General features: G+C 42.3%; 1 protein-coding gene across 5 annotated transcripts in view; it reads right to left on the reverse strand.

The window, feature by feature from the left end:
* The window catches only part of NDEL1 (nudE neurodevelopment protein 1 like 1), a 129,594-nt gene that overhangs the window by 38,337 nt on the left and 66,596 nt on the right, over nt 1-24,661 (reverse strand). For 3 of the 5 annotated variants that reach the window (XM_029600349.1, XM_029600347.1, XM_029600344.1), the window contains one exon: nt 17,168-17,319. In XM_029600349.1, coding sequence (XP_029456209.1) covers nt 17,168-17,319 — 152 coding nt within the window. Of the gene's footprint in view, nt 1-52; nt 88-17,167; nt 17,320-24,661 lie in introns of all 5 variants that reach the window. The other 2 variants (XM_029600345.1, XM_029600346.1) reach the window with 1 other exon arrangement.

Raw genomic sequence — 24,661 nt, forward strand, 5'->3', positions numbered from 1 at the left:
ACACCATGATTGGAACAGCATGCACTTTAGCACTATAAATTAATTCAATTACCCATGAATAACGTAGGAAATATGACTGTTTCTTGCCTAATAAAGAAAAGAAATATTTGTAACATTGAAAAATATTGTACAATTATGTAATTATGAGGTTTAAACACACTATACATCAATTACTTAAAAAATGGGTAAAAGACAACCTGAATTACTTAACATTTAAGATTCCATGTAATCCAATGAAGTGATTCTTTTAATGCGGTTCACATGGCAAACAGCAATTTTATAAGAATGGTCTAAATATTTCTACCCACTTTTTGGCATAAAAAATATCAATAAGAAAAGAATCTTACTGAAAAATAATAAAACATGTAACAATTTCATTTTCCCTCCCTAAATGAGCTATCCATAGTCCTTATAACTGTGTTTGTACTAAGATAGGGGGTCTGCAACTTTTCATAAGTGGAGTGTCAAGATTTATATTGTGGAAGGTAACTCTGGTTGAGTGCCACAAGACAGTCAGGTTCTCTTTCTCCTTGCACCTCACCCAAATTCTCTCTCACGCCCCTACTATCCTCACCTTTTTCTCTCTTTCCTTCTAATCCCCCTTCCCCACGGATGTCTCTCTCCCCACCCCCTAGCACTAAGTATCCTCCAGCCTGCCTCAGACTGCTAGAGTCTTCTCAGGTTGAGCCAGCAGCAGAAGTGATGTAGGAGGCAGGGCAGGCAGCAGTGGAAATCAGCAGCTTGGCATTATTACAGGATAAAGGAGGCAGCAGAGAGCTACCACGGCACAAACAAGACTCACTCCCTTCTCTGCTCCAGCAGCAGGCCCTGGGAAACAGAAATGGTGGCAGGTGGGACATGATGGTAGTGTCCAAGAGCAGCTAAACAGCTCCAAAGCGGCAGAGCTCCTCCTGTCTGCTGCACACATCTCTTACTCCACTCCTGTGGTGCCTTTCTATACCTTCATTGGGCAAGAATCAATACCAACATCAAGCAGCTGCACCTCAGTGTTTTTGTAATGCTGATTGGCCCACAGCAGTTGGTAGCCCTCCCCCTTACCCCACATTTGCACATCCCTAAATTAGACTTTCATCACATGTGCTGCTGAAAATCATTTCATGTGCCACTTATGGCAAACATGCTACACACTGCAGAACCCTACACTAATGATTGCTGAACTTGCTCTGTGATCAGTAGCAGGGTTCAATGATAGTTGATTGAAGAATAGTTTTAAACTATTCAGAAACGCAAAGATTTGATAGAAATTTGTATTTATGTTTTCTTTCAGAGCTACAAGGAGAAATTTGCAATACCTGTTAATTTCCTTTCCTTGAATTCTGATATACAAGTCCAGTGGGTTGCTCTCTACTGCCAGCAGATGGAGGAAGAGAATATTTTCTCTGACATCACAATTTAATTGTGGTACAGTTCAGAAAACCTCAGAATTCTAATTAAGCATTAAATGTAATTTAAACATAAGAAAAAGGCTCTGAAATACATTTTTTTTAAAGACAGGATCCTTTCATACCATGCCCTCTCCAGTCAATGGGAGACTGGAGACAAACAAATGAGCAAAGAACAGACTAAGATGCATAAACATATTTCAAAGATAACTCTGCATATATACAAATATGCTTCACCTGGTGGGGAAAGAAACCACTTCCTCACCTGGTCTAGGCCTAATTTCCCAGGAGAGTCCTGGACTGATATAGCAGGACTCAAGGAAAGGAAATTAACAGGTAAAGCAAGTTTGCTTACTGTAAATGATGTTTTCCATAGATAGTGGGATGAATTAGCCATGACATGTGACGTAATGCAACAGCACTGACTGGACTTGTCTCTCCTAGCTAGTAGCTTTTAGCTCTACTGAGCATGTGTGGGTGTTGCCTCATAAGTCTCCTCAGTCAATAAAGCTAATCCTAGCCAGGCAGTCCACTCCAGGGAGGTGAGCATGCATTTAGCATGGCTAATTTGTCCTATCTACAGAAATCATTTACAGTAAGCAAACTTGCTTTTTTTTTTGTCGATAAGCAGGCTGAATTAGTCACAACATGCGAGAAGTCCTAAGCTCAGTGCTGCAGTGGACAGTTTACTGAGTAAGCATTCCAGACTCCATGGAGAGTAGACAACAGTAAGAACAGATTGTGCAAAACTGCTTGTCCGAATTTACTGTCAGTTCTTGAGACTGTCTAGACAGTAGTGGGATGTAAAGGTATGAACAGATGATCATATTGCAGTTTTGCAGATGTCTGGGGGGGTACTTCTCACAAATGGACAAAAGAAGATGCCATAGCTCTCACTTGATGAGCTCTGAGAGTCTGTGATTTGCAAGCCTGCCAAAAGGTAGCAGTGGTGAATGTATTCCACTAACCAGTTGGACAATGCATGCTCCACGACCGCTACTCCAAGTCTATTAGAGTCAAATGAAACAAAGAACTCCGAAGCTTAGTGACGTGGCAGAGTTCTTTTCCTGTAGTAGGCTAGAAGTCTTTTGCTTCTAACAAAGAAACTTTTGACCAGCTCAATCATACGATCTGCTCGGTAATGTACCCCCTGGACTCGTGTTGGTGAAGACATATCTTCTTCAGAAACCAGTATAAGGTCATCAATCTGGAATACCTCCCTCAGGAGCTTCATGGGGGAGTTCTGGTCATCCTAGTTTGTACCTCTGTAGAGTATGTGCCATTGAGGAAGAGAACACATGGAATGAGTCCCCTTCTGGTCCTTGTGTTGCCATCTTCGTGATATGTACTAATGGCGCCAATGGCCAACTGCTGCTCCTGCATCAAGGAAGACTGATGGTGTAGGTTTCTTGTACTTTGATGGTGCCACCTGCGCTAGGTCCTTGGGTTTCAAATGCATCAATTGTGCTGGGCTCATGCTTTTTGCTGAAGAAACATACTTTGCATCCATAGATGCAGACCTTGAAGCTGCTGAAAATTGGCGAGGCAGAAAATAAAAAAAAAAATCTTTAAAAAGATGAACAAGGCCTAAAAGAAGAATGATTAGGGAGAGATGTATACATCTGGGCCGTAGCAAGGGCAAAAACTGACTTGAGGAGTTCACAAGGCAGTGTTCCCATGGTAATTGCCGCGCATGTCAGTAAAGCTCTACTGAGCTCAGAGAAAGACATCCATTCAGCATCGGATGACATCACCCACATGTAATGTCTAATTCAGCTATTCTCAGAGAATTGGAGGTTAAGATCCCAGATCTGGAGTTTGTTTCTAGGACACACACTATCATGTAAAGCATGCTGTACAGCATGTACACTAAGTAGAAATGTTTTCTATAGTTTAGAATATGGTCAATGAAATGGCTGATCAGCTTCCATATTTTCTCCTTCTACTTGGTATTCCCAACATGTCTTCCTCATTAACAGGATTCAATCATATCTCTGCTTTGCATCACTAACTTGTAGTGCCCAGTCAGTCTATAAAACAGTAAAACCAGAACCGACTGCTGCCTATTAAATTCTTACCTTTAAACTAGCAAAAAATAGCATATTTAACTCTTGGCTATTCAATATGATGGAAAGTCACTATTAAAATAACTGCTGAAACTGGATCTTGATTTTTTTTTTTTTAAACAAATTTAGCTTCTTCAGAAAGAACCTTAATGATCTAATTTAGGAGTGGAGAAGTAGCCTAGTGGTTAGAGCAGTGGGCTATGAACCAGGAGACCAGGGTTCAAGTCCTGCTGATGCTCCTTGTGACCTTGGGCAAGTCACTTTACCCTCCATTGCCTCAGGTACAAACTTAGAGGGTCATTTATCAAAGTGCTATATTTTTCATGCAAAACACACCTTTAACATGTGAAAACACCTTTAACGCATGTGAAAACGCCATAAAGCATAGTGCGATGCAAATTAGAGGAGTTTGGGGTGGGATTTGTGGCCAAGTGAGCTGGCTTCATAATTTGCGAAGCCATATCGTTAAGCCATGCGATATGGCTTTATTGCACTTTGCGATGTTTTCGCAAATGCCGTTTTTAGTATTTTAAGCTGCTGGAGAGCCAGCCTAGCCATCAGGGCCCTCATACGAGAGGGAGAGAGCCTAGCCATAACGCCCTCAATACTAGGTAGGTATTTATACCTCTATATGAGGCCACCTAGTTACTCGAGGTGAGGATTAGGTAGTAGTGTAGGGGTTAGGGGCCACTGACATTTAGAGTGCGATGTATGAACAGAACAGTGCACTCTTGTGAAGATTTGATGACCTTTGGAGTGAGGAAACTCACCCAAAGATGAGATTTGTGCAATGTTCTCTCAACCTAATACCTATGCGAAGCGCTAAGATAGCGCACTTTGCAATAACAGCCTTTCAGGATAGGAAGGTAGAGTCAGTACTTAATCTTTTTTCTGTAGGTTTTTTGTGCTTCAGGGAGCAGTTTGTGCTAGTTATGTTGCTAGTCTCTGCTCCATTGTATTCAGTAGTTGTCTGAGTTAGCAGGCTCTGCAAAGCTAGAGCTGGCTATGGCTTATTTATCTGATGCTTTATATGACATAATTAGAATTTTGGCTAGGTCTTTAGCTCTATGGGAGCTAAACATCTTCTTTGGTTAAGAAACTGGTCTGCAGACTCTTTGTCAAAGTCTAGACTCTCATTTATCCTTCAAGGGAAAATATATTTTTGCGGTGGAACTGGATTGTTTAATGAGGAATCTGTGCGATCCAAAACGTTCAGAGATTACCTGAGGTTAAGGTCAAACCCAGTTTTCTTCCTTATAGAGGTCGTAGCCAATTAATGGAAGCTAAAAGATATAGATGAAGCAAGCGAGCAACTCTTCAGTCTTCTAGAGGTAAAGGTAGATCTCAGCCCTTTTGTGATGCAAGGAGTCCAAAGGTAGATGATAGCCGCTCCACCGGTGGTGCACATAGTACACAATGAAGTCAGGAGGATTCATTTTCTAGGGAGCCTATAGAGGGCAGGTTACAGGCTTGTCTTGGAGACTGGATTCACAATACTTCAGATCAATGGGTTTTGCATATAATCCAATATGGATATGCCCCAGAACTAAGAAGATTGGTAAAAGATCATTTTGTAATTTCACATGCCCATTCTCCTGTCAAGATCATCACAATTCATGGGACATTGAACAAACTGATTCAATTGCAGACAATTTGCCCGGTTCCAATAAGGAGAATCAAAAGATATTCAATTTATTTTGTGATTCCAAGAAAGGATGGTTTATTCAGACCTAATCTGGATCTAAAGGGGGTAAAATCAGAATATATACATCCTCGATTCCATATGAAATCTCTTCTTACGGTCATAGCCTCAGTACGCAAAGGCAAGTTTTTATCATCCTATTTAAGAGGTTTATTTTCATATCCCAATGAAGCAAGAACTCCAAAGATTTCTCCAGTTTTGTATTATTGGCCAACATTATCAGTTTGTTGCCCTACTATTTGGACCTAGAATAGTAAACTGCAGATATATGATGAAATCTTTTGTAATTAAATTCTAAACATCATCATATTTGTGCAACAGTAATAGCAAGAGATATACTTATGTTTTTTTTGGAGTTAACCTCATATAAAATGGCGGGCTTTGTATAGTTCAAATAGCCCTATCAGCCATGCAGTATTTGTGCGGTCACTTCGATACCGATTTGATACCAACCGTCACTATACCCTAAGAGGGGTTCTTATACAAGACCTTTTTTAGGACGAGGACGTCGGGGCAGATGGCAACGCAGACCTTATCGAAACGATCCAGTATCCCAAGTGTATGCCCAACGAGAATATCACCAACCCCAAGAAGGACCTCAAACACGCTCACGTACACGGATCGATCCGCAGTAGTAAATATATCTGATCATCCTCTTACCAGTATGCAGGAACAGGTCCTTAACCTTGGACTATCTTTTGTTCCCCATCAAAACCATGACCCTTTTGAAAGTCGTATACTCCTATCAAAATTTATTCGCAAGTTACAAATCAAGTTGTACTGCAGCATCAATGAGATTTCAGCGGATAATATTTCTATAGTACGCTCCAAATCTAAATGGACCCCGCCTGGCCCAATAGATTCTCATATTAGTACATTTCGGGATCTAGTTCTTCAAGATATGACATCATTTGAAAATTCTACAAATCATTCATTTATTAATTTTTCCTTACAATCTCGCCAAGCCTTGAAGTCATTGGCTCAGAACCCACAGATTGTCATTAAACCGGCCGATAAGGGTGGAAGTATTGTTATACAAGATCGCAATCAATATGTTCATACTTTATCTCATCATCTGACATAAAATATTACAAACCACTTACAGAGGATCCTACGCAAGAAATATCTTTGCTTATTGAAGAATTGTTACAAGAAAAACTAACACCTTTTCTCACCCGTAAAGAAAGAAATTTTCTTCAGGTTAAACACCCTTGTATACCGGTCACGTACGGTGTACCTAAAGTACACAAGTCCGTTACAGATCCTCCTTTAAGACCAATAGTAGCCAGTAATGGCTCTCTTTTGAAACCTCTAGCAATCTTTTTAGATCATTTTTTGAAACCCTTAGTTAAACAGATGCGCTCTTATACTCAAGACACCACTCAGACCCTTAAAAAATTGGAGCAATATTGTTCTTTAAAGAGACCTACAATATTATTGACCATGGACGTCATCTCTCTTTATACCAATGTATCTCATTCCACCGCGTTGCTTACGATAGAAGAATTCTTAAAAGACACCATGCAAAACTCTAGAATTCCTTTCTGGTTCGTTTTCAAAGTGGCTCAACTTGTTATCCAAAAAAATTATTTTCAATTTTTGAATCAATTTTTTTTACAAATTCATGGTATCGTGAAGGGGTCGTCCGCAGCTCCATCCATAGCCAATTTGGTTATGGATAGGTTAGAAAGAACCCATATATATTCATCAAAATGGTTTACAATGACGTCTCTTTGGATCAGATACATAGATGATCTCCTTATATTTTGGGTAGCAGATGTATCATTATTACATGAATTTTCCGAATGGATTAATACCATTGATATGGATCTCAAATTTACTATACAATTCAGTAAAGAGAAAATAGCTTTTTTGGACATTTTGATTTTTATTCATCATTTACAGTTACATATGACAATTTATCGAAAGGATATTCAACGTAATAATTTACTAATGTACCACAGCTTTCATCCTAGAGCCTTTAAACAAGGTCTCCCAGTTAGCCAATTTTTTAGGCTGCGACGTATATGCTCTTCGGACCAGGACTTCAAACTTCAAGCCAGTGACCTAGCCGCCAGATTTTTTGTCCGTGGCTATCCTTATGCTGCGGTCTATAGAGCCTATAAGAGAGCTTGGCACTCTCCCCACCAAGCCCTCTTAGATTATAAAACTCGAGATCCTATCTCTAAGGACATTTGTGTGCTTACCCATACTGCCAAATCCCATCTCATTATGCAAAGCATTAAAAGGCACTGGCATGTGCTTCAACTTCACCCTGTTTTTTCAGAAACCCCGCTTTTCGCTTACCAGCGCAGTAAAAATCTCCGGGATTATATTGTTCGAGCATCAATGAACCAGCAATTTTCTAATTCGATACAAGGCTGCCATACCCCATGTGGAAATTGTGATATGTGCCCAGTAACTATGGCAGGCAATTCTTGGCAACATCCCATTACAAGCTATATCTATAAAAAGAGAGCTGTAACTACATGTGATTCATCTTGGGTTGTGTACTTAATCCAATGTCCCTGCCGATTGATATACGTGGGCCGTACTAGTAGAAAAATCAAAATACGTTTAAGAGAATACAGGAGTCGTCTTAATACAGCCAACCTTGAAGCACCTATGGTCAGTCATTGTATTACTTTTGGTCACATGTTTGAGCAGATGCAATGGACAATCCTAGAACAAGTATCACCTAACCCCCGTGGGGGTGATTTGAATCAATTTCTGAACTACCGGGAGCAATGGTGGATATACAATTTATCATCCCAATCCCCACAAGGACTCAATGACATGGTCGACTGGCCCTCTCTCATTTAAACCTTTGATTGGCACTCTACCATCACTAATGAATCTGTCAAATACCAGTCATGTGAATCTCGTAGGCAGGTATATAACACACAGCTTTTCAAAATGGCGGATCCAGCTGTCACCGTGTAACATTGCAGCCGGGTAGCAGAATTGTTCCTGGGCAGACTTGAGAAATAGTATGTATATCATAATGTTGTAGCGCTGTACATTTAAAATCGTATTAAGCTGATATTCTATAATCCTTTACCATAGAACTGGCACGTTGTGGGCCCCTGAAGAAGCTGTCAGAAACACGAGCCGTGTCGGGCCGTCGCCAGCCAACCAGATATTTCCGCTGCACCGACCATATATGATAAGTGCTACCTTAATATTACTGCCTTACAATAGGTGTAAATAAGCTGAAACCACAAAAAAACAAACAGGAGTAACCTATGATTATAATAGTAACGGTTGGTATCAAATCGGTATCGAAGTGACCGCACAAATACTGCATGGCTGATAGGGCTATTTGAACTATACAAAGCCCGCCATTTTATATGAGGTTAACTACAAAAAAACATAAGTATATCTCTTGCTATTACTGTTGCACAAATATGATGATGTTTAGAATTTAACTACTATTTGGACCGGCAACAGCACCAAGAACCTTTTCAAAGGTTATGGTTGTAAAAGCAAAATTGCTTACCTTGTAATAGGTGTTATCCCAGGACAGCAGGATGGGTGACATCACTGACGGAGCCCTATTGCGGGAAAAACTTGTCAAAGTTTCTCACTGACGGAGCCCTATTGCGGGAAAAACTTGTCAAAGTTTCTAGAAACTTTTGACTGGCAGCCTGAGGCTACTGAGCATGCCCAGCGTGCCATGATATTCTCTGCCACAGGGGTCTCTCACTCCAGTCTCATATGTAGCAATAAGCTTTAGCAAAAAATAAAATAAAAGGTATGAGACCCAACTCCGCAGGGTGGCGGGTGGGTTTTGTGAGGACTACATCCTGCTGTCCTGGGATAACACCTATTACAAGGAAAGCAATTTTGCTTTATCCCAGGACAAGCAGGATGCTAGTCCTCACATATGGGTAATTAGCAAGCTAGAGGCTGAGTCATTTTGCAGTGAGGCAACAGTGAAGTATTGTTGTTGAAAATGAGTCAGCCGAAGATCACAGCAGGTTGGATGTAGGAGAAGTTGGGTTTAGACTGGAAACAAGTTCTTTAAGACAGATTGTCCCCATAGGCTGAATCTTGTCGGCCTTGTTTGTCCAAACAGTAATGAGCTGCAAAGGTGTGACGAGAACTCCATGTTGCCGCTTTACATATGTCAAGGATTGGCACCAAACGATAGTGTGCTACTGAAGTTGACATTGCTCTCACTGAATGTGCCTTTACTCGCCCTTGGAGAGGAAGGCCTGCTTTTTCATAGCAAAACTGTATGCAATCTGCTAGCCAATTGGATATAGTATGTTTACCCACTGCTTTCCCTGGTTTGTTTGGATCATAGGAAACAGAATTGATTTGATTTTCTGTGGACTGCAGTGCGGTTTAATTAGAAAGATAGTGCACGCTTACAGTCCAAAGTATGTAAAGCCCGTTCGCCTTGGTGCGAATGAGGCCTTGGAAAGAATGTGGGTAAAACTATGGATTGGTTCAAGTGGAATTCCGTAACTATTTTAGGGAGGAATTTTGGATGTGTACAAAGAATCACTCTGTCAGGTAGGAACTTTGTATAGGGTGCGTACGTGACAAGTGCTTGTAACTCACTAACCCTTCTAGCTGATGTAATGGCTATGAGGAAGATAGTCTTCCATGTGAGAAATTTAAGATCACAAGAATCTATGGGTTCAAAAGGAGAATGCATGAGTCTTGTTAATACCAAATTGAGGTCCCATTCTGTGACTGGTGGCCGAATTGGTGGTTTAAGGTGAGTTAGACCTCTCATAAACCTGCTGACAAGAGGTTGTGTGGATATTGGTGCATCTCCTATTTTATTATGGTAAGCTGAGATTGCACTTAAATGGACTCTTACAGATGAAGTCTGGAGACCAGATTCCGATAGATGGTATAAGTAGTCTAACAGAGAGGTTATGGGGCAGGTGAAAGGGTCTATATTCTTTTGTCTGCATCACATAGTAAATCTTTTCCATTTGGAAGAGTAATTCTTTTGTGTGGAAGGTTTACGTGAAGCTAGAAGCACTTGAGATACATTGGTTGAAAGATTGAGTGGTTGTAAAATCAAGCTTTCAACATCCATGCTGTCAGAGATAGGGATTGCAGGTTGGGATGGCGCAACCGACCCTGATCCTGAGTTATGAGAGTGGGAGCTACTCCCAGACGAATTGGATCTCTGACTGAGAGGTATAGGAGTGTGGGAAACCACACTTGTCGAGGCCAATATGGGGCTATGAGTATCATGGACCCTTTGTCCTGCTGAAACTTCACTAGAGAGTCTTGGTTATGAGCGGTATCGGAGGATACGCGTATAGTAGGCCTGAGGTCCAAGGATGTGCAAAGGCGTCCTTGGCTGACGGTCTTGTGCATGCGTAGAAAAGAGGAATTGTCTACTTTGTGATTCAGATGTGACGCAAAGAGGTCTATTGTTGGTTGTCCCCAACATTGGAATATCCTGGTCGCTACTAAGGGATCCAGGGACCATGCGTGTGGTTGGAACTGACGACTGAGTCGATCCACCACTACATTGTGAATGCCTGCCAGATAAGTGGCCCGGAGGAACATTGAGTGTTTCAGGGCCCAGTCCCAGATTTGTGCGGCTTCTTGACAGAGGAGATACGAGCCCGTACCTCCCTGTTTGTTGATGAACCACATGGCCACTGTGTTGTCCGTTTGGATGAGAACAGTCTTGTGTGAAAGGCAGTCCTTGAACACATGTAGCACATAACGTATAGCTGGAAGCTCCAGGAAATTGATTTGAAAAGTTGCTTCGAGTTTTGTCCAAGTACCCTGGGTTTGGAGATTGTGTATGTGAGCTCCCCAACCCAAGGTGGATGCATCTGTAGTTAACGTTATCTGTAAGACTGGTTGCTGGAAGGGTAGGCCCTTGCGCAAGTTGTCCATGTTCGCCCACCAAAGTAGAGATGATCTTAGTTGGTGGGTTAATTGAATTGGATAATGAAGCGGTTGAATGGCTTGTATCTATTGTGACCTTAGAATCCATTGGGTTACTCATATGGCTAGTCTTGCCATAGGAGTGACATGAACTGTGGAGGCCATATGGCCTAGTAAGGTTAGAAACTGATGGGCTGTTGCCTGATGTCTGGAGTGAATCGAGTTTGCTAATGAAGATAGTGTTTCTGCCCGATCTTAGGGTAGAAAGGCTCTTGCAAGGATGGTGTTCAGTTCTGCTCCTATGAATTGGAGTAGTTGAGATGGAGTAAGATGGGACTTTTGGTAATTGATGAGAAAACCTGTGGCGTGGAGTAGAGTAAGTGTCTGATTGAGAGAAGACAGAGCTCCTTCTTGAGTGACTTCTGATGAGCCAGTCTAGATATGGGAAGACATGGACAACTTGCTTGTGTAAGTGGGCTGCTATTACTGCCAGACATTTTGTGAAAACTCTGGGAGCAGAGGCAAGTCCGAATGGCAGTACTCTGTATTGGAAATGTTGATGACCTACCATGAAGTGCAGGTACTTGCGATGAGGAGGAAATATTGGAATGTGAGCGTAGGCGTCTTGAAGATCCAGAGAACAAAGCCAATCTCCTACTTGAAGAAGGGGAAGCATGGTGCCTAGAGAAACCATCCTGAATTTCTTTTTTTAGAAATTTGTTGAGATTTCTGAGATCTAGGATTGGTCGTAGGCCTCCGGTTTTCTTTGGAATGAGGAAATAATGGGAATAGAATCCTCTGCCCTGCTGAAGCCGGGGCACCAACTCTACAGCCCTGGCTTTCAGGAGAGTGGATAATTCTGTTTGTAAGTGAAGCAAATGATTTTTGCTGAGATGAGAGGAATTCAGTGGAGAATCTTGAGGAATGTTATGAAGTTGAGTTGATATCCTCGGTGTATAATTGAGAGGACCCATTGGTCCGATGTTATTGACGTCCAAGCATTGTAAAAAGTGGACAGTCTTCCTCCCACTGGTAGTGTTGGTCGAGGATTGGAGCAGAGGCCTTGTTCTCTGGATATGATCTCAAAATCCAGTGGCAGGTCCGGTTTGTGGAGCTGGTTGAGGCCTAGATGTTCTTTGTTGCCTCTGTTGTGGTCGCTGTTGGGACCTGGGAGGCCTCGGTCTGGATGAAGGAGGATAATATCTCCTTTGTTTATAGAATGGGCGCATGTGTTGATGGATCATGCGGAAGAGAAGATAATTGTCGCAGGGTCTCAGTGTGTTCACGTAGTTGTGAGACTGCGTCTTGTACCTTGGTGCCAAACAAATTATCCCCAAGGCAAGGAAGGTCGACGAGCTTATCTTGCACCTCTAGCCTTAAGTCGGAGGCTTTGAGCCAGGCCCATCTTCTGGCAGTAATGCCAGATGCAGCAACTCTCAAAGCTGTCTCATAGGCATCATAGGCGGCGCGGACTTCATGTTTTCCTGTGTCTAACCCCTTGTGTCTAACCCCTTATTAATGTTTTGTGCTGCCTCTTGATATTGTGCAGGCAGGGATGGCACAAACTCTTCCATTTGTTTCCAGAGGTTCCTCTGGTACTGGGTCATGTAGAGGTGGTATGCTGAGATCCTGGAGGTCAGCATTGCTCCTTGAAAGTTTTTCGACCCATTTGATCCAGAAATCTATTATCCTTGCCTGGCGGGATAGATGAATGGGTTCTTGTACGTCTGGAACGCTTCTGCGCAGACTCTACGACCACCGAGTGGTGGGACAGTTTGGATTTTTGATAGCCTGGTGCTGATTGCACTAGGTACGTAGAATCTACTCTTTTGTTCACTGCAGGAACTGTGCAGGGATGTTCCCAGATGCGTTGTTGTAACTGTAAGCACCTCATGGATAGGAATTGCGAGATTGTGTTTGGGAGGATCTACAAACTGGAGTATTTCCAGAGTTTGCTGTCTGTCATCCTTTTCTGCCTGCAAATTGAAGGGGATAGAATCCGTCATTTCTTGGACAAAGGTAGAAAAAGAGAAATCCTCTGGAGGCGATTGTTTTCTGGCTTGAGGTAGGGAGGGATCAGACATGAAGTCCTCTGATGAGACCTCTGATGAAGTGTCTGACCAAGTGTCATATCCAGAAGGTTGCTGAGTAGGTGTAGTCCTAGGAATCGGAGGTACACCTGAGGGTCCAGGTAGAGGGTCTTCAGACACAACGTCCTCTACGTCCTCCACTGGATTAGCAGGCAAGGAAGCAAGTAATTCTTGGTACCTTTTTGTCAGGATACCGTGCAATGCTGCTTCTGCACTTGGAGGTTCAGAAATTGCAGGTGGGTGTTTTGGCATCGAGTGTCTTAATTTTGTCGATGACTTACGTCTCGATGCCGATGCCTTGTGAGGAGGAGGTAAGGTGGGTGCCTTCGTGTAAACCGGCTTCAGCTGTGAAGTAGAAGGAACGGTCAAAGTCGATGTATGGAGAAAAGAGAACATCGAGATTGGAACGGTCACCGAAGGCATCAAGGGTTGTAGCATCGATGGAGCTTGTACAGTAGAAAAAGGAATAGACATCGATGGCTCCGATGCCATTGTAGTCTGCGGCATCGAGGTTATCTGTGGTATCGTTTGCATCAGCAGAACCACCGGCATCGGCGCGGCTGGAGGTTGCAATGCGGCCTCCGGCATTGGCGCGACCGCCGGCATCGGCGATGACACCGGAACTTGTGCCTGGAAGGCTTCTTTTACCATCTGTCTTATTAGGCCGATTGTGTCTGGGATGTAGATATCGGTGTTGGCAAGGGAATCGAGGATACGGAGGTCAGCGGAGGTTCAGATGACTTGTGCCGCTTAGCAGTCGGTTCCCCCGGGGGAGGGAGCGACGGAGACACCGAGGATCGATGACGTCTATGCTTGTGTTTAGGCCTTGATTCTGATACTGACCTGGTCGATGATGTATCACCAGTACCGTTGACAGCATCGCCGGATCCCTCGATTAGTCATTTTTTAAGAAGAATTTTCTTAGTGACCCCTGATGGAGAAGATTTCGAAGTAGACTGTGAAGGCACTGATTGGAGGTGGAAAAGCTGTGACATTTTTTCCTGCCTCAGCTTTCTGCCTTTCGGGGTCATTTCCTGGCATTGTACACATGAAGAAATTTCATGTTTCTCTCCTAAACAGATTACACATTCGAGATGTGGATTAGTTATAGACATGGTCCGGTTACAGACCGGGCATTTTTTGAAGCCCGAAGTTATGTCTCTATCGACAGCCGATGGAAAATCTCTGAGAAGAGAAGAGAAATCTTGAGAAGAGAAAAATCCAAAATAATTGTTTTTGTCATCATCCGGTGACAAATGAGATTTTGTGAGACCCCAAGTGGGGGGGGGGGGGGGGGAAAAAAAAGAAAAGTGACTTTTTCAGTCAAAGTTAGTGAGAAGATCTCACAGGGCTCCTGTCACCACGATGCTGAGGGCAGCGCGGAAAAATGAAGACTGGAGTGAGACCCCTGTGGCAGAGAATATCATGGCACGCTGGGCATGCTCAGTAGCCTCAGGCTGCCAGTCAAAAGTTTCTAGAAACTTTGACAGAAGTTTTTCCCGCAATAGGGCTCAGTCAGTGACGCCACCCATATGTGAGGACTAGCATCCTGCTTGTCCTGGGATAACTACCTTTTTTAAGAATGAAATGAATTTTAATTCATCCTTATTTGGTCAACTGGTTAATAACGGCCAAATCATATTCCAAAGGGGTAATATTGACAAACGGTAGTCTCATTACTCCTCGATTAGGTTGGGTAAAGCAAAGTTGCTTATCTGTAACAGGTGTTTTTAGAACAGCAGGATGTTAGTCCTCACACATGGGTGACATCATCAGATGGCACCCGGCACGGTACTTTGATCTTAAAGATTCTAGAACTCACGAACATGCCCTACTGAGCATGTGCCGTTGTAGTCATCACCCTGTCCCCTAGGCAGAGTCCCTCAGTCCAACTCCCAGGGGAGGCTTGTGGGTTTTGTGAGGACTAACATCCTGCTGTCCTATGAGAACACCTGTTACAGGTAAGCAACTCTGCTTTCTCCTAAGACAGTGGTTCTCAACCCTGTCCTGGGGACCACCCCAGCCAGTCGGGTTTTCAGGATATCCACAATGAATATGCATGAGAGAAAATATGCATGTTATGGAGGCAGTGCATGCAAATGTTCTCTCATGCATATTCATTGTGGATATCTTGAAAACCCGACTGGCTGGGGGGGTCCCCAGGACAGGGTTGAGAACCACTGTCCTAAGACAAGCAGGATTGTAATACTCACACATGGGTGAATCTCTAGCTATAGACTGTCCGAGCAGGACAAAGCGGGAAACTGCAGTGCTGAAGCACTACCTCTCACCTTTGCCTGTGAGGCAGCCAACCCACCAGGGATCCAGGCTGGAGAAGAGTTGGGTTCTACAAAGAAAAGCCATAGAAAAGACCGAGACACAAACCCTCCTGCACAGCAGAGGTGGCTAAGGTAGAGGAGTGATGCAAGTTCAAGCAGAAGCAAACTCTGCATCATGGAAAAAACAGTACAAGCAGAGTTCCTGATAAGTAAACCCTGACATTAGGTCTAGAACCTCCTGGATACAGGAGGAACCCAGAAGTGTAGGCAAGAGAAAGACTCTTGTAAGAAGACTGCAGTTTCTGGTGTTACAAGACAACCGAAAAATGAACTGGGGTCAGAGAGCCCCCCAGAGAAAATATGCAGCCCGCTGACATCCAAAAGAACGAATGCCTCTGCAAAAGAGTGCCTAGGTTTGGCTGGCAGGCATAATGGGCAGAAGAAATCCAAGCAACGCTTGGAAGAATAAGCAGCAAACCACAGCAGGGCCTGGGACAGACACTGTGTGCCAAAGCATCAGACCTAGCTGACCGTGCAGGACAGCATCAAGGTTTTCAGGTAATGAAGGGCAATCCCTGAAACAGACCTGTGGCCCAAATCTCCCGAACAGGGAGATGAGATAGGCCTGAAGCTCGCCAAGAGTACCTGTCAATAACAGGTTCATCTATTCAGGCACAGGATAGCACAAGGGAGCAGGAAGGCCCTTTGGACAATCTAGAGAAATGAGCTAAAGCAGTATTGGCCAGAGCATGGCAAAAATATATGAAAAACATGGTGAATCCTGCCCTGCAGGCATACAAAAGATATACCACTAGTGCCTTAGCTTGTCCTGCCTTCCCCCCAACAATCCCATAGGGTCTGGACTGATGTAGCAGAAGTAAAGGAAAGGAAAACAAGTAAGAATCTCTTTAGACTATACCTGTGTCTATCCCCTTTCAACCTCATTCCCTGACTCTTCATTCTAAAGTCTCCTTTTTGTCAAAAGAGGTCTACTTGTGCTGCATGGGAACCTTGGAGGTATTTAAATGTCTATCATATCTCTCCTATCCTGCCTTTTTCTAAGATTATACATGTTTAAATCTTAAGTCTATCCTTATATGCTTCAGAATGAAGATTACTGATCATTTTAACAGCTAACATCTGAACCAACTCCAACCAGTTTATATCCTTTTAAAGGTGTGGTCTCCAGAACTGTACAGTATGTTCAGAATGAGGTCTCACCAGAGATTTACACAGGATTAATATCTCCTTTTTTCTGCTCACCATTCTTCTCCCTATGCAAACAAGCATCTTTCTGGCTTTTACCGTCGCCTTATCTACCTGTTTGGCCACCTTAAGATCATTAAAGTGATCACCTTTTCTTTTGTGCTTAGAAGAATTTCACCCCTATAATGTACCACTCCCATGGGTGTTTGCAGCCCAATGCACCCTTTTTGTATGGTCATGCACATTTGGACTTGGGGGCATCACCACACTCACCATCTTCAAATTCAAACTCTCATAGTGCAAAACTGGTATGATACACAGCATGTGAAATAGGAAGATGGAGTTTCCCTTGTATGAATGCGTGTATATATATGTGTGTGTTTATACACACACACACAAGGGAAACTAGCTTCCTAGTTATATATACACACAAGAACACACATACATATGGAAGACTTGCACAAAAGAAAGCTTTTCCTCCTGACCATTTACAGGACAATAGGGCTTAGAAAACATTTCAAACCATCCAGGTAAACATTTAAAAACATACCCTTTGTCAAAGAAAGATGTGTGCCCCGAATGAGAAAACTTTGAACTGTTGCTGTTTATCACACCACTATTAATGTTTCCAGATATATAGGACTTCCTTGATGCCTGGTCCTTTGCAAAATTTCTGCAAGCTGCTAATTTAGATTCTAAGGCCTGCAAAAAAAAAATAAAGAAAAGAATGTCATTGTGATCTACATGTAGAAAACAATTAAATATAAAAGTTTATATTAAGAATTAAAAGCTACAATTAGAATTAAACTGACAAAATAAGTAAAACACAGAACACGGGCATTCCAGATACTGATCCCCTTCCAATCAACTGGACTGAGACATGCTGGCTGAGCAGAGCAAAAAAAAGCTGTGCTGTCTGTGCTTTACCAGTTCTTAGAGTAATTCAGTAAACATCATAATGAAAATCTACAGAAAAGCTACCCATTCCTAAAGAATCTCCTCCATAATATTTGAAATCCCTTTACAGAGTTCTCTTCTACCTCACCATCCCCCAACATTTTCTAAAGAAATTCAGATCATTTACTAGAATTTTTTTTTAAAGTGCTGAAATGACCTAACCACTGATGACCAATACTACTGATAAGAACATAAGAACATAAGAAAATGCCATACTGGGTCAGACCAAGGGTCCATCAAGCCCAGCATCCTGTTTCCAACAGTGGCCAATCCAGGCCATAAGAACCTGGCAAGTACCCAAAGACTAAGTCTATTCCATGTAACCATTGCTAATGGCAGTGGCTATTTTCTAAGTGAACTTAATAGCAGGTAATGGACTTCTCCTCCAAGAACTTATCCAATCCTTTTTTAAACACAGCTATACTAACTGCACTAACCACATTCTCTGGCAACAAATTCCAGAGTTTAATTGTGCGTTGAGTAAAAAAGAACTTTCTCTGATTAGTTTTAAATGTGCCCCATGCTAACTTCATGGAGTGCCCCCTAGTCTTTCTACTATCCGAAAGAGTAAATAACCGATTCACATCTACCCGTTCTAGACCTCTCTTGATTTTAAACACCTCTATCATATCCCCCCTCAGTCGTCCTCTCCAAGCTGAAAAGTCCTAACCTCTTTAGTCTTTCCTCATAGGGGAGTTGTTCCATTCCCCTTATCATTTTGGTAGCCCTTCTCTGTACCTTCTCCATTGCAATTATATCTTTTTTGAGATGCAATAATAAAAGCTAGGAAGAGAAATTAAAAGTACATGCTACAACAAATGATGATTCAATATTAAACATTGAACAGACAAAAAGCAAGTTTGCTTACTGTAAACTGTTTTCCATAGATAGCAGAATGAATTAGCCACAAGATGTGGGTGACAACATCTGGTGGCACCGGACTCCTCTCTCCAAGCTAGTAGAGCTTTGAGCATGTGCAGGAATTCCAGTGAGGATGTTACCTTGAAAGCATCCTCACAGGCCAGTGCATTATCACAAGCGTAAAAATGTGCGACCAAACTTGGCACCCGTTTTTTCAAACACACGCACATTCACCTCTCCTGGATGCGCAATGCTATATTTTAATGAGCTGCTGCATTAAAAAGAAGGATATGCTTGGCTAAAATTGTGCGCCTCTAGCGTTCAAAAGCATCAGGCACCCGGGAGACCTGGCTGTGCGTGGGCCAGGAAAATGGGTGCTCAATACGAGCGTCTATTTTATACCGTCGCAGATAATTTACATGCACAATATACACGTGGAGAAATTGGTCTGGAGCATGTAGATTGTGCCACCAGAAATTTTTTTGAGCCCTCACATTTTAATTACTGCAAACAAGTAGATCTTAGTATTGCAAGAATACTAATTAAGAGGAACCACAGAAGAAAGCATTATGTTTTATTTTTTCATATGCCCTTGACTTGCCGTATGACTTAACACCTGCCCCGGAGCTGGCGTTAAATTTGCTGGGTTAAAAAGGGTCCTTTGGGTGACTGGTGATTTTTTGTTAATAGCTTTATCTACATGGAATTTAGGTGTGATGAGTGCCATTATCTATGCATTTGTTTGGGCACGCGTTTTGGACGTGCTAATCTCCTTACTGCTTTGGGTGTTACTCTAGCACGTCCAAAACTCATGTCCAATCTAGAGTAAACCTGTGAGCTAGGCTGGGCACACTTTATTGCATTGGCCCCTTAGTCTGTGCCAAAGTTAACTAGCTAAGTCAGGGGTGGGCAATTCCGGTCCTCGAGGGCTGCAAACCAGTCGGGTTTTCAGGATATCCTTAATGAATATGCATGAGAGAGATCTGCATACACACTGCCTCCGCTGTATGCAAATCTATTTCATGCATATTCATTAGGGGTATCCTGAAAACCCGACTGGTTTGCAGCCCTCGAGGACCGGACTTGCCCACCCCTGAGCTAAGTAGTCAACTTTCCAGGGAGGAGGGCAGATGTCTAATGGCTAATTCATCTGATTAGCTACTGAAAACACCATGGACGGTAAGCAAATTTGCTTTTTCGGTCAATAAGCAGGCTGAATTAATCATATGTGGAGAGTCCCAAACTGAAGGCTGCAGTAGAACATTACTGAAAAGCAACCCAGACTCCACTGGAGAAGAGACTACTGCGAGAGTACATTATGCAATGCTGCCTTTCCAAAGATACTGTCCACAGTCAATTGCTTGTTCAGATAGTAGTGGGACCTTTTGGAGGTATCCCTCACAAGTGGGCAATGAAGGAGGCCATTGCTCTGACCTGATGAGTTTTTACTGGATTGGTATGAGCAAGATCTGCTGATGTATAGCAGTGTTGAATGCATTGTTATCCAGTTGGATAAAGTGCGTTTTGACACCGGAGCACCCAGTAGATTAAGATCAAAGGAAACTAAGAGCTGTGCAGTCTGATGATGTGGCTGAATTCTCCTCTTATGATTTACAGACAGTATATACAATTTTAATACTAGGCCAGAGCTCATTTACAGTTAAAGGTATGGAGGTTCTTTTCACCCACGTGAGCATGTGGCCGCGGAAAAAACATCAATACTATGGCATGATTAATGTGGAAAGCTGATATTACTTTCAGCAGAAATTTTGGATGAGTGCGAAGAACCACCTTCTTGTGAAAGAACTGCATTGTAAGTTGGATAGTGGACGAAAGCTTGTAACTCACTTTGCGTGATGAGGTAATGGTCACAAGGAAGATTACTTTCCATGAAAGATACTTCAGGGATCCCAGTTCCATAGGCTCAAAGAGAGCTTTCATCAACTGGGCAAGGACAACATTAAAAGCCCATGGTACTGGTGGTTTACAAACTGGAGATTTCAGATACCATAAACCTTTTAGGCATTTTGCCACCAGAGGATGCTGGGAAACAGGCTTATCATTCACTGGTATATGATAGGTTGCTATGGCACTAAGGTGTACTCTTACTGAGGATGTAGCTAGGCCAGAATCTGATAAGAGGTGTAGCAGCTCACAGGCGAACTGGCATGGCCATTCCTGGTGCACCAAGTTAAATAACATTCCACTTAAAAGGCATCGTTGTGTCTAGTTGAAGATTTGCGGCCAAGAGAACAATATCTTCAATTAACTTGGGCACAGACAGGTCAATTATCGAGCGCTCAACATCCATGCTATGAGGTTAAGCGATTCCAGGTTTGGACGATGCAATTTGTCATCTGAGAAGGCAGATGAGGATGCACTCCTAAGAGAATTAAAGGATATTGCAAATGATGAACAAAGTACATATACCAGACTTGTCCAGGCCATGCTGGAGCTATGAGAATCATGGAGGCTTGATCTCAAAGCAGTTTCTGAATTGTTCTTCTAATTAGAGGTAGGGGAGGAAAGAGATACAAGAGACTTTATCCCCAATCTATAAGAAAGTATCCTGAGTGATTTGAAGTTTGCTAGGAAATATGGAGCAAAATTGATAGCATTTCCAATTGTGCTCCATAGCAATGGACAACTCCACAACTCAAAACATTTGTCTACCATAACTTGTCCAAGTGACCATTCTTGAGGCTAGAACATTCTGCTGAGGCAGTCTGCTGATGTATTGGATATCCTTGAAAGGGATGTGGTCTGAAGGGTGCCATGATGACCTATGTATTTTATTACTTTTAAGTATACATTGTTTTAAATGTTTTATTAGTCTATTTCTGATTTTAATGTTTTCATGTTCTGATCTTTATGATTACTACTATTGTAAATTACCTACAGCCTTGGCATCAGGCGATATATAAATGTGAAATAAAGATATCACCAGATTTCCAGAATCTCCTGACAAAGCTGCCAAAAGCCAGTTCCTCTCTGCTTGATAAAACATGGCAACTTGCCAGGCGAGGAATTTCCAAATTTTACAAGGCAGTCTTAACATGCCAGATGTATTGTGAGCCGCCTCTCAAAATAGTTGAATGATAGAACCAGGACTTGCAAGTAGATTTGAGTGCTGAAAATTGGATAGTCCTCTGGAAAAAAAGAGCACCGGCTGTGAATCTGTAGTAGGCGTGAGGAGCTCATGATCAAGCTGCTTCAAAGGATATATAGATATCTAGCCTACTATTCTAAATCTTTGGTGGGTGCTTCAAATTTATGTTGGAGGTGGTGTGGTCAAGTAGGTAGCTACCTGCATGTGTGATAGTCCTTCCCTATGGTGGGGGAGTTTTGGAAGCAGATCAGGACAGAGATAAGTTGTATTTTGCACATGAATATAGGTTTGTCACCATTGCTCCGTTTATTGGGGCAGTGAGGAGATCAGAATCTTAGTATGGCAAAGTGGACCTTGGGAGGATCACTTGATACATGCAGGTAGGTTTACTATAGTTATGTTAGGGAAATCAGCTCCTACATTAGTTTGCTGGTGAAGGAAAATGCAGGAAATAGCCTTAGTGGAAAAACTAACTTACACTTTACGGAGACAGCTAAATATATACAATAAGATCTGAGCACCCTATTGGACATACTGGGCAGAACATGGTAGGTAGTAGCATATAACTATGGGGGACTGACCCTATTGAAAATGGACTGAAAAGTCTCAATAATGCAGAGGGATATTTGAATTTGTTTGTCAGAAGGGATAGCCCACTTCTCCCAGATGTTGGTGGCCATTGGTAGCTTAGGAGTGTTATATGTAGCATTCAGAAGACATGTATACTATATCTGAGGTTTCGAAGGTTACTATATACCCGTAACGGACGTGTTGTCTCTCACACAATCAACTGTGGTGGTTATTAAAAATTAAAACAGTAAAAAAAAAAAAAAAACCCACAAAAACAAAACAGCAGCTTGGTTGTCAGTTTGCACTAAGATGCTAGTCTCTTTTAGATGTGTGAACACGCAAAGTGCATTCTTGATTGCTCGCAATTTGAAAAGACTGATTTGAAGATGACTCTAAGAGATCAAGTGCTCCGAGTCGGACAGGACATGGTATGTGCTCCCCAATCTTTGGTGGAGACATCCGTCGCTAAGGTGACTTGGTAAGGAAGAAGTTGAAGGGGGCTCCATCTTGAATGATATGTGGCCAATGTAACCCCAATATTTAAAAAGGGCTCCAAGGGAAATCCAGGAAACTATGGACTGGTGAGTGACTTCAGTGCCAGAAAAAATTGTGAAAAATTTTAAATAAAAATTACAGAACATTTAGACAGTCATGGTTTAATGGGACACAACCAACATGGATTTACCAAAGGGAAGTCTTGCTTCACAAATCTCCTACATTTTATTTTTTTTTTGAAGGGGTGAATAAACATGTGGACAAAGGTGAACCAGTAGATGTGGTGTATTTGTATTTTCAGAAGGTGTTCGACAAAGTCCGTCATGAGAGGCTTTTAAGAAAACTAGTCATGACATAGGAGTAGATATCCTTTCGTGGATTGCAAACTGGTCAAAAGATAACAGAGTAGGGTTAAATGGTCTGTTTTCACATTGGAAAAGGGTAAACAGTGGACTGCCTCAGGGATCTGTACTAAGACCAATGCTTTTTAATATACAGGGTGTTTCAAAAAGATGGACCCATTGTGAAATATATTGCTTTGGAAATTGGACCCATCATTTTGAAACACCCTGTATTTATAAGTGATCTGGAAAAGGGCATAATGAGTGAGGTGCTTAGATTTGTGGATTGTACAAAATTATTCAGAGTAGTTCAATCTCAAGTGGGATCCGTAATTGGACCAGTACTTTTTAATATATTTATAAATGGTCTGGAAAGGGGTACGACGAGTGAAGTGATCAAATTGCAGATGACAAAATTATGCTAAATCTCAAGCGGATTGTGATAAACTACAGGAGGACCTTGTGAGACTGGAAGACTGGGCTTCCAAATGGCAGTTGAAATTTAATGTGGACAAGTGCAAGATGATGCATATAGGGAAAAATAACCCTTGCTGTGATTACACGATATTAGGTTCTACATTAGGAATTGCCACCCAGGAAAGAGATCTAGGCATCATAGTGGATAATACATTGAAAACGTTGGCTCAGTGTGCTGTGGTGGTCAAAAAAGCAAACAATGTTAGGAATTATTAGGAAGGGAATGGCAAATAAAATGGTGGATGTCATAATGCCTCTCTATTGCTCCATGGTGAGACCGCACCTTGAATACTGTGTGCAGTTCTGGTCGCGGCATCTCAAAAAAGATATAGTTGCACTGGAGAAAGTACAGAGAAGGGCAACCAAAATGATAAAGGGGATGGAACAGCTTCCCTATGAAGAAAGGCTAAAGAGGTTAGGGCTGTTCAGCTTGCAGAAGAGACAGGCTTAGGGATGATATGATACAGGTCTACAAAATCATGAAAGGTCTTGAACAGGTAAATGTGAATCGGTTATTTACTCCTTTTGGATAATAGAAGGACTAGGGGGCACTCCATGAAGTTAGCAAGTAGCTCATTTAAAACAAATGAAAGAATATTCTCACACTCAACACATAGCTAATCTCTGATATTTGTTGCCAGAGGATGTGGTTACGGCAGTTAGTGTAACTGGGTTTAAAAAAAAAAGGTTTGAATAAGTTCCTAGAGCAGAAGTCCATAAACTGCTATTAATCAATAAGGATTAGTAGCTTGAGAGCTATTAATGTAATGTTTGGGTACTTGCGACTTGGCTGGCCACTGCTGGACACAGGATACTGGGTTTGATGGACCCTTGGACTCAGTATTACAAATCTTATGTTCTTAATCAGAGCACATAAAACACACCTGTTTTGCCACAGATCTTTTTAAAAAAATAAGTGTATCATTGACAGGTTAAAAGTACTATATTGTGGCAATATAAACCAGGTAAGGCAAGGTGAATTTTCGTTAGGTAAGCTATAATCATGCTAGAATAGATCCCTACAGAAAAAGAAATTGAGCCGAAGAAACCAAGGGGCAATAGACCTGGGTGCATTTCCTCGGGCCAGCTGGGGATGCGGTCAAGGAAGTTTTCACAGCCCCTGGGGAGAGGGCATCCCAGTCATCGCCCTTTATTACAGGCTTCGTAGATGGAGGCCATGCAGCATAGCCCCCTCTTGATGACTAGGCTAGGCGAGTTAGATGGGGAATATAAA

This window comes from Rhinatrema bivittatum, chromosome 4 (assembly GCF_901001135.1).
Source record: "Rhinatrema bivittatum chromosome 4, aRhiBiv1.1, whole genome shotgun sequence".
Classification (NCBI taxonomy): domain Eukaryota; kingdom Metazoa; phylum Chordata; class Amphibia; order Gymnophiona; family Rhinatrematidae; genus Rhinatrema; species Rhinatrema bivittatum.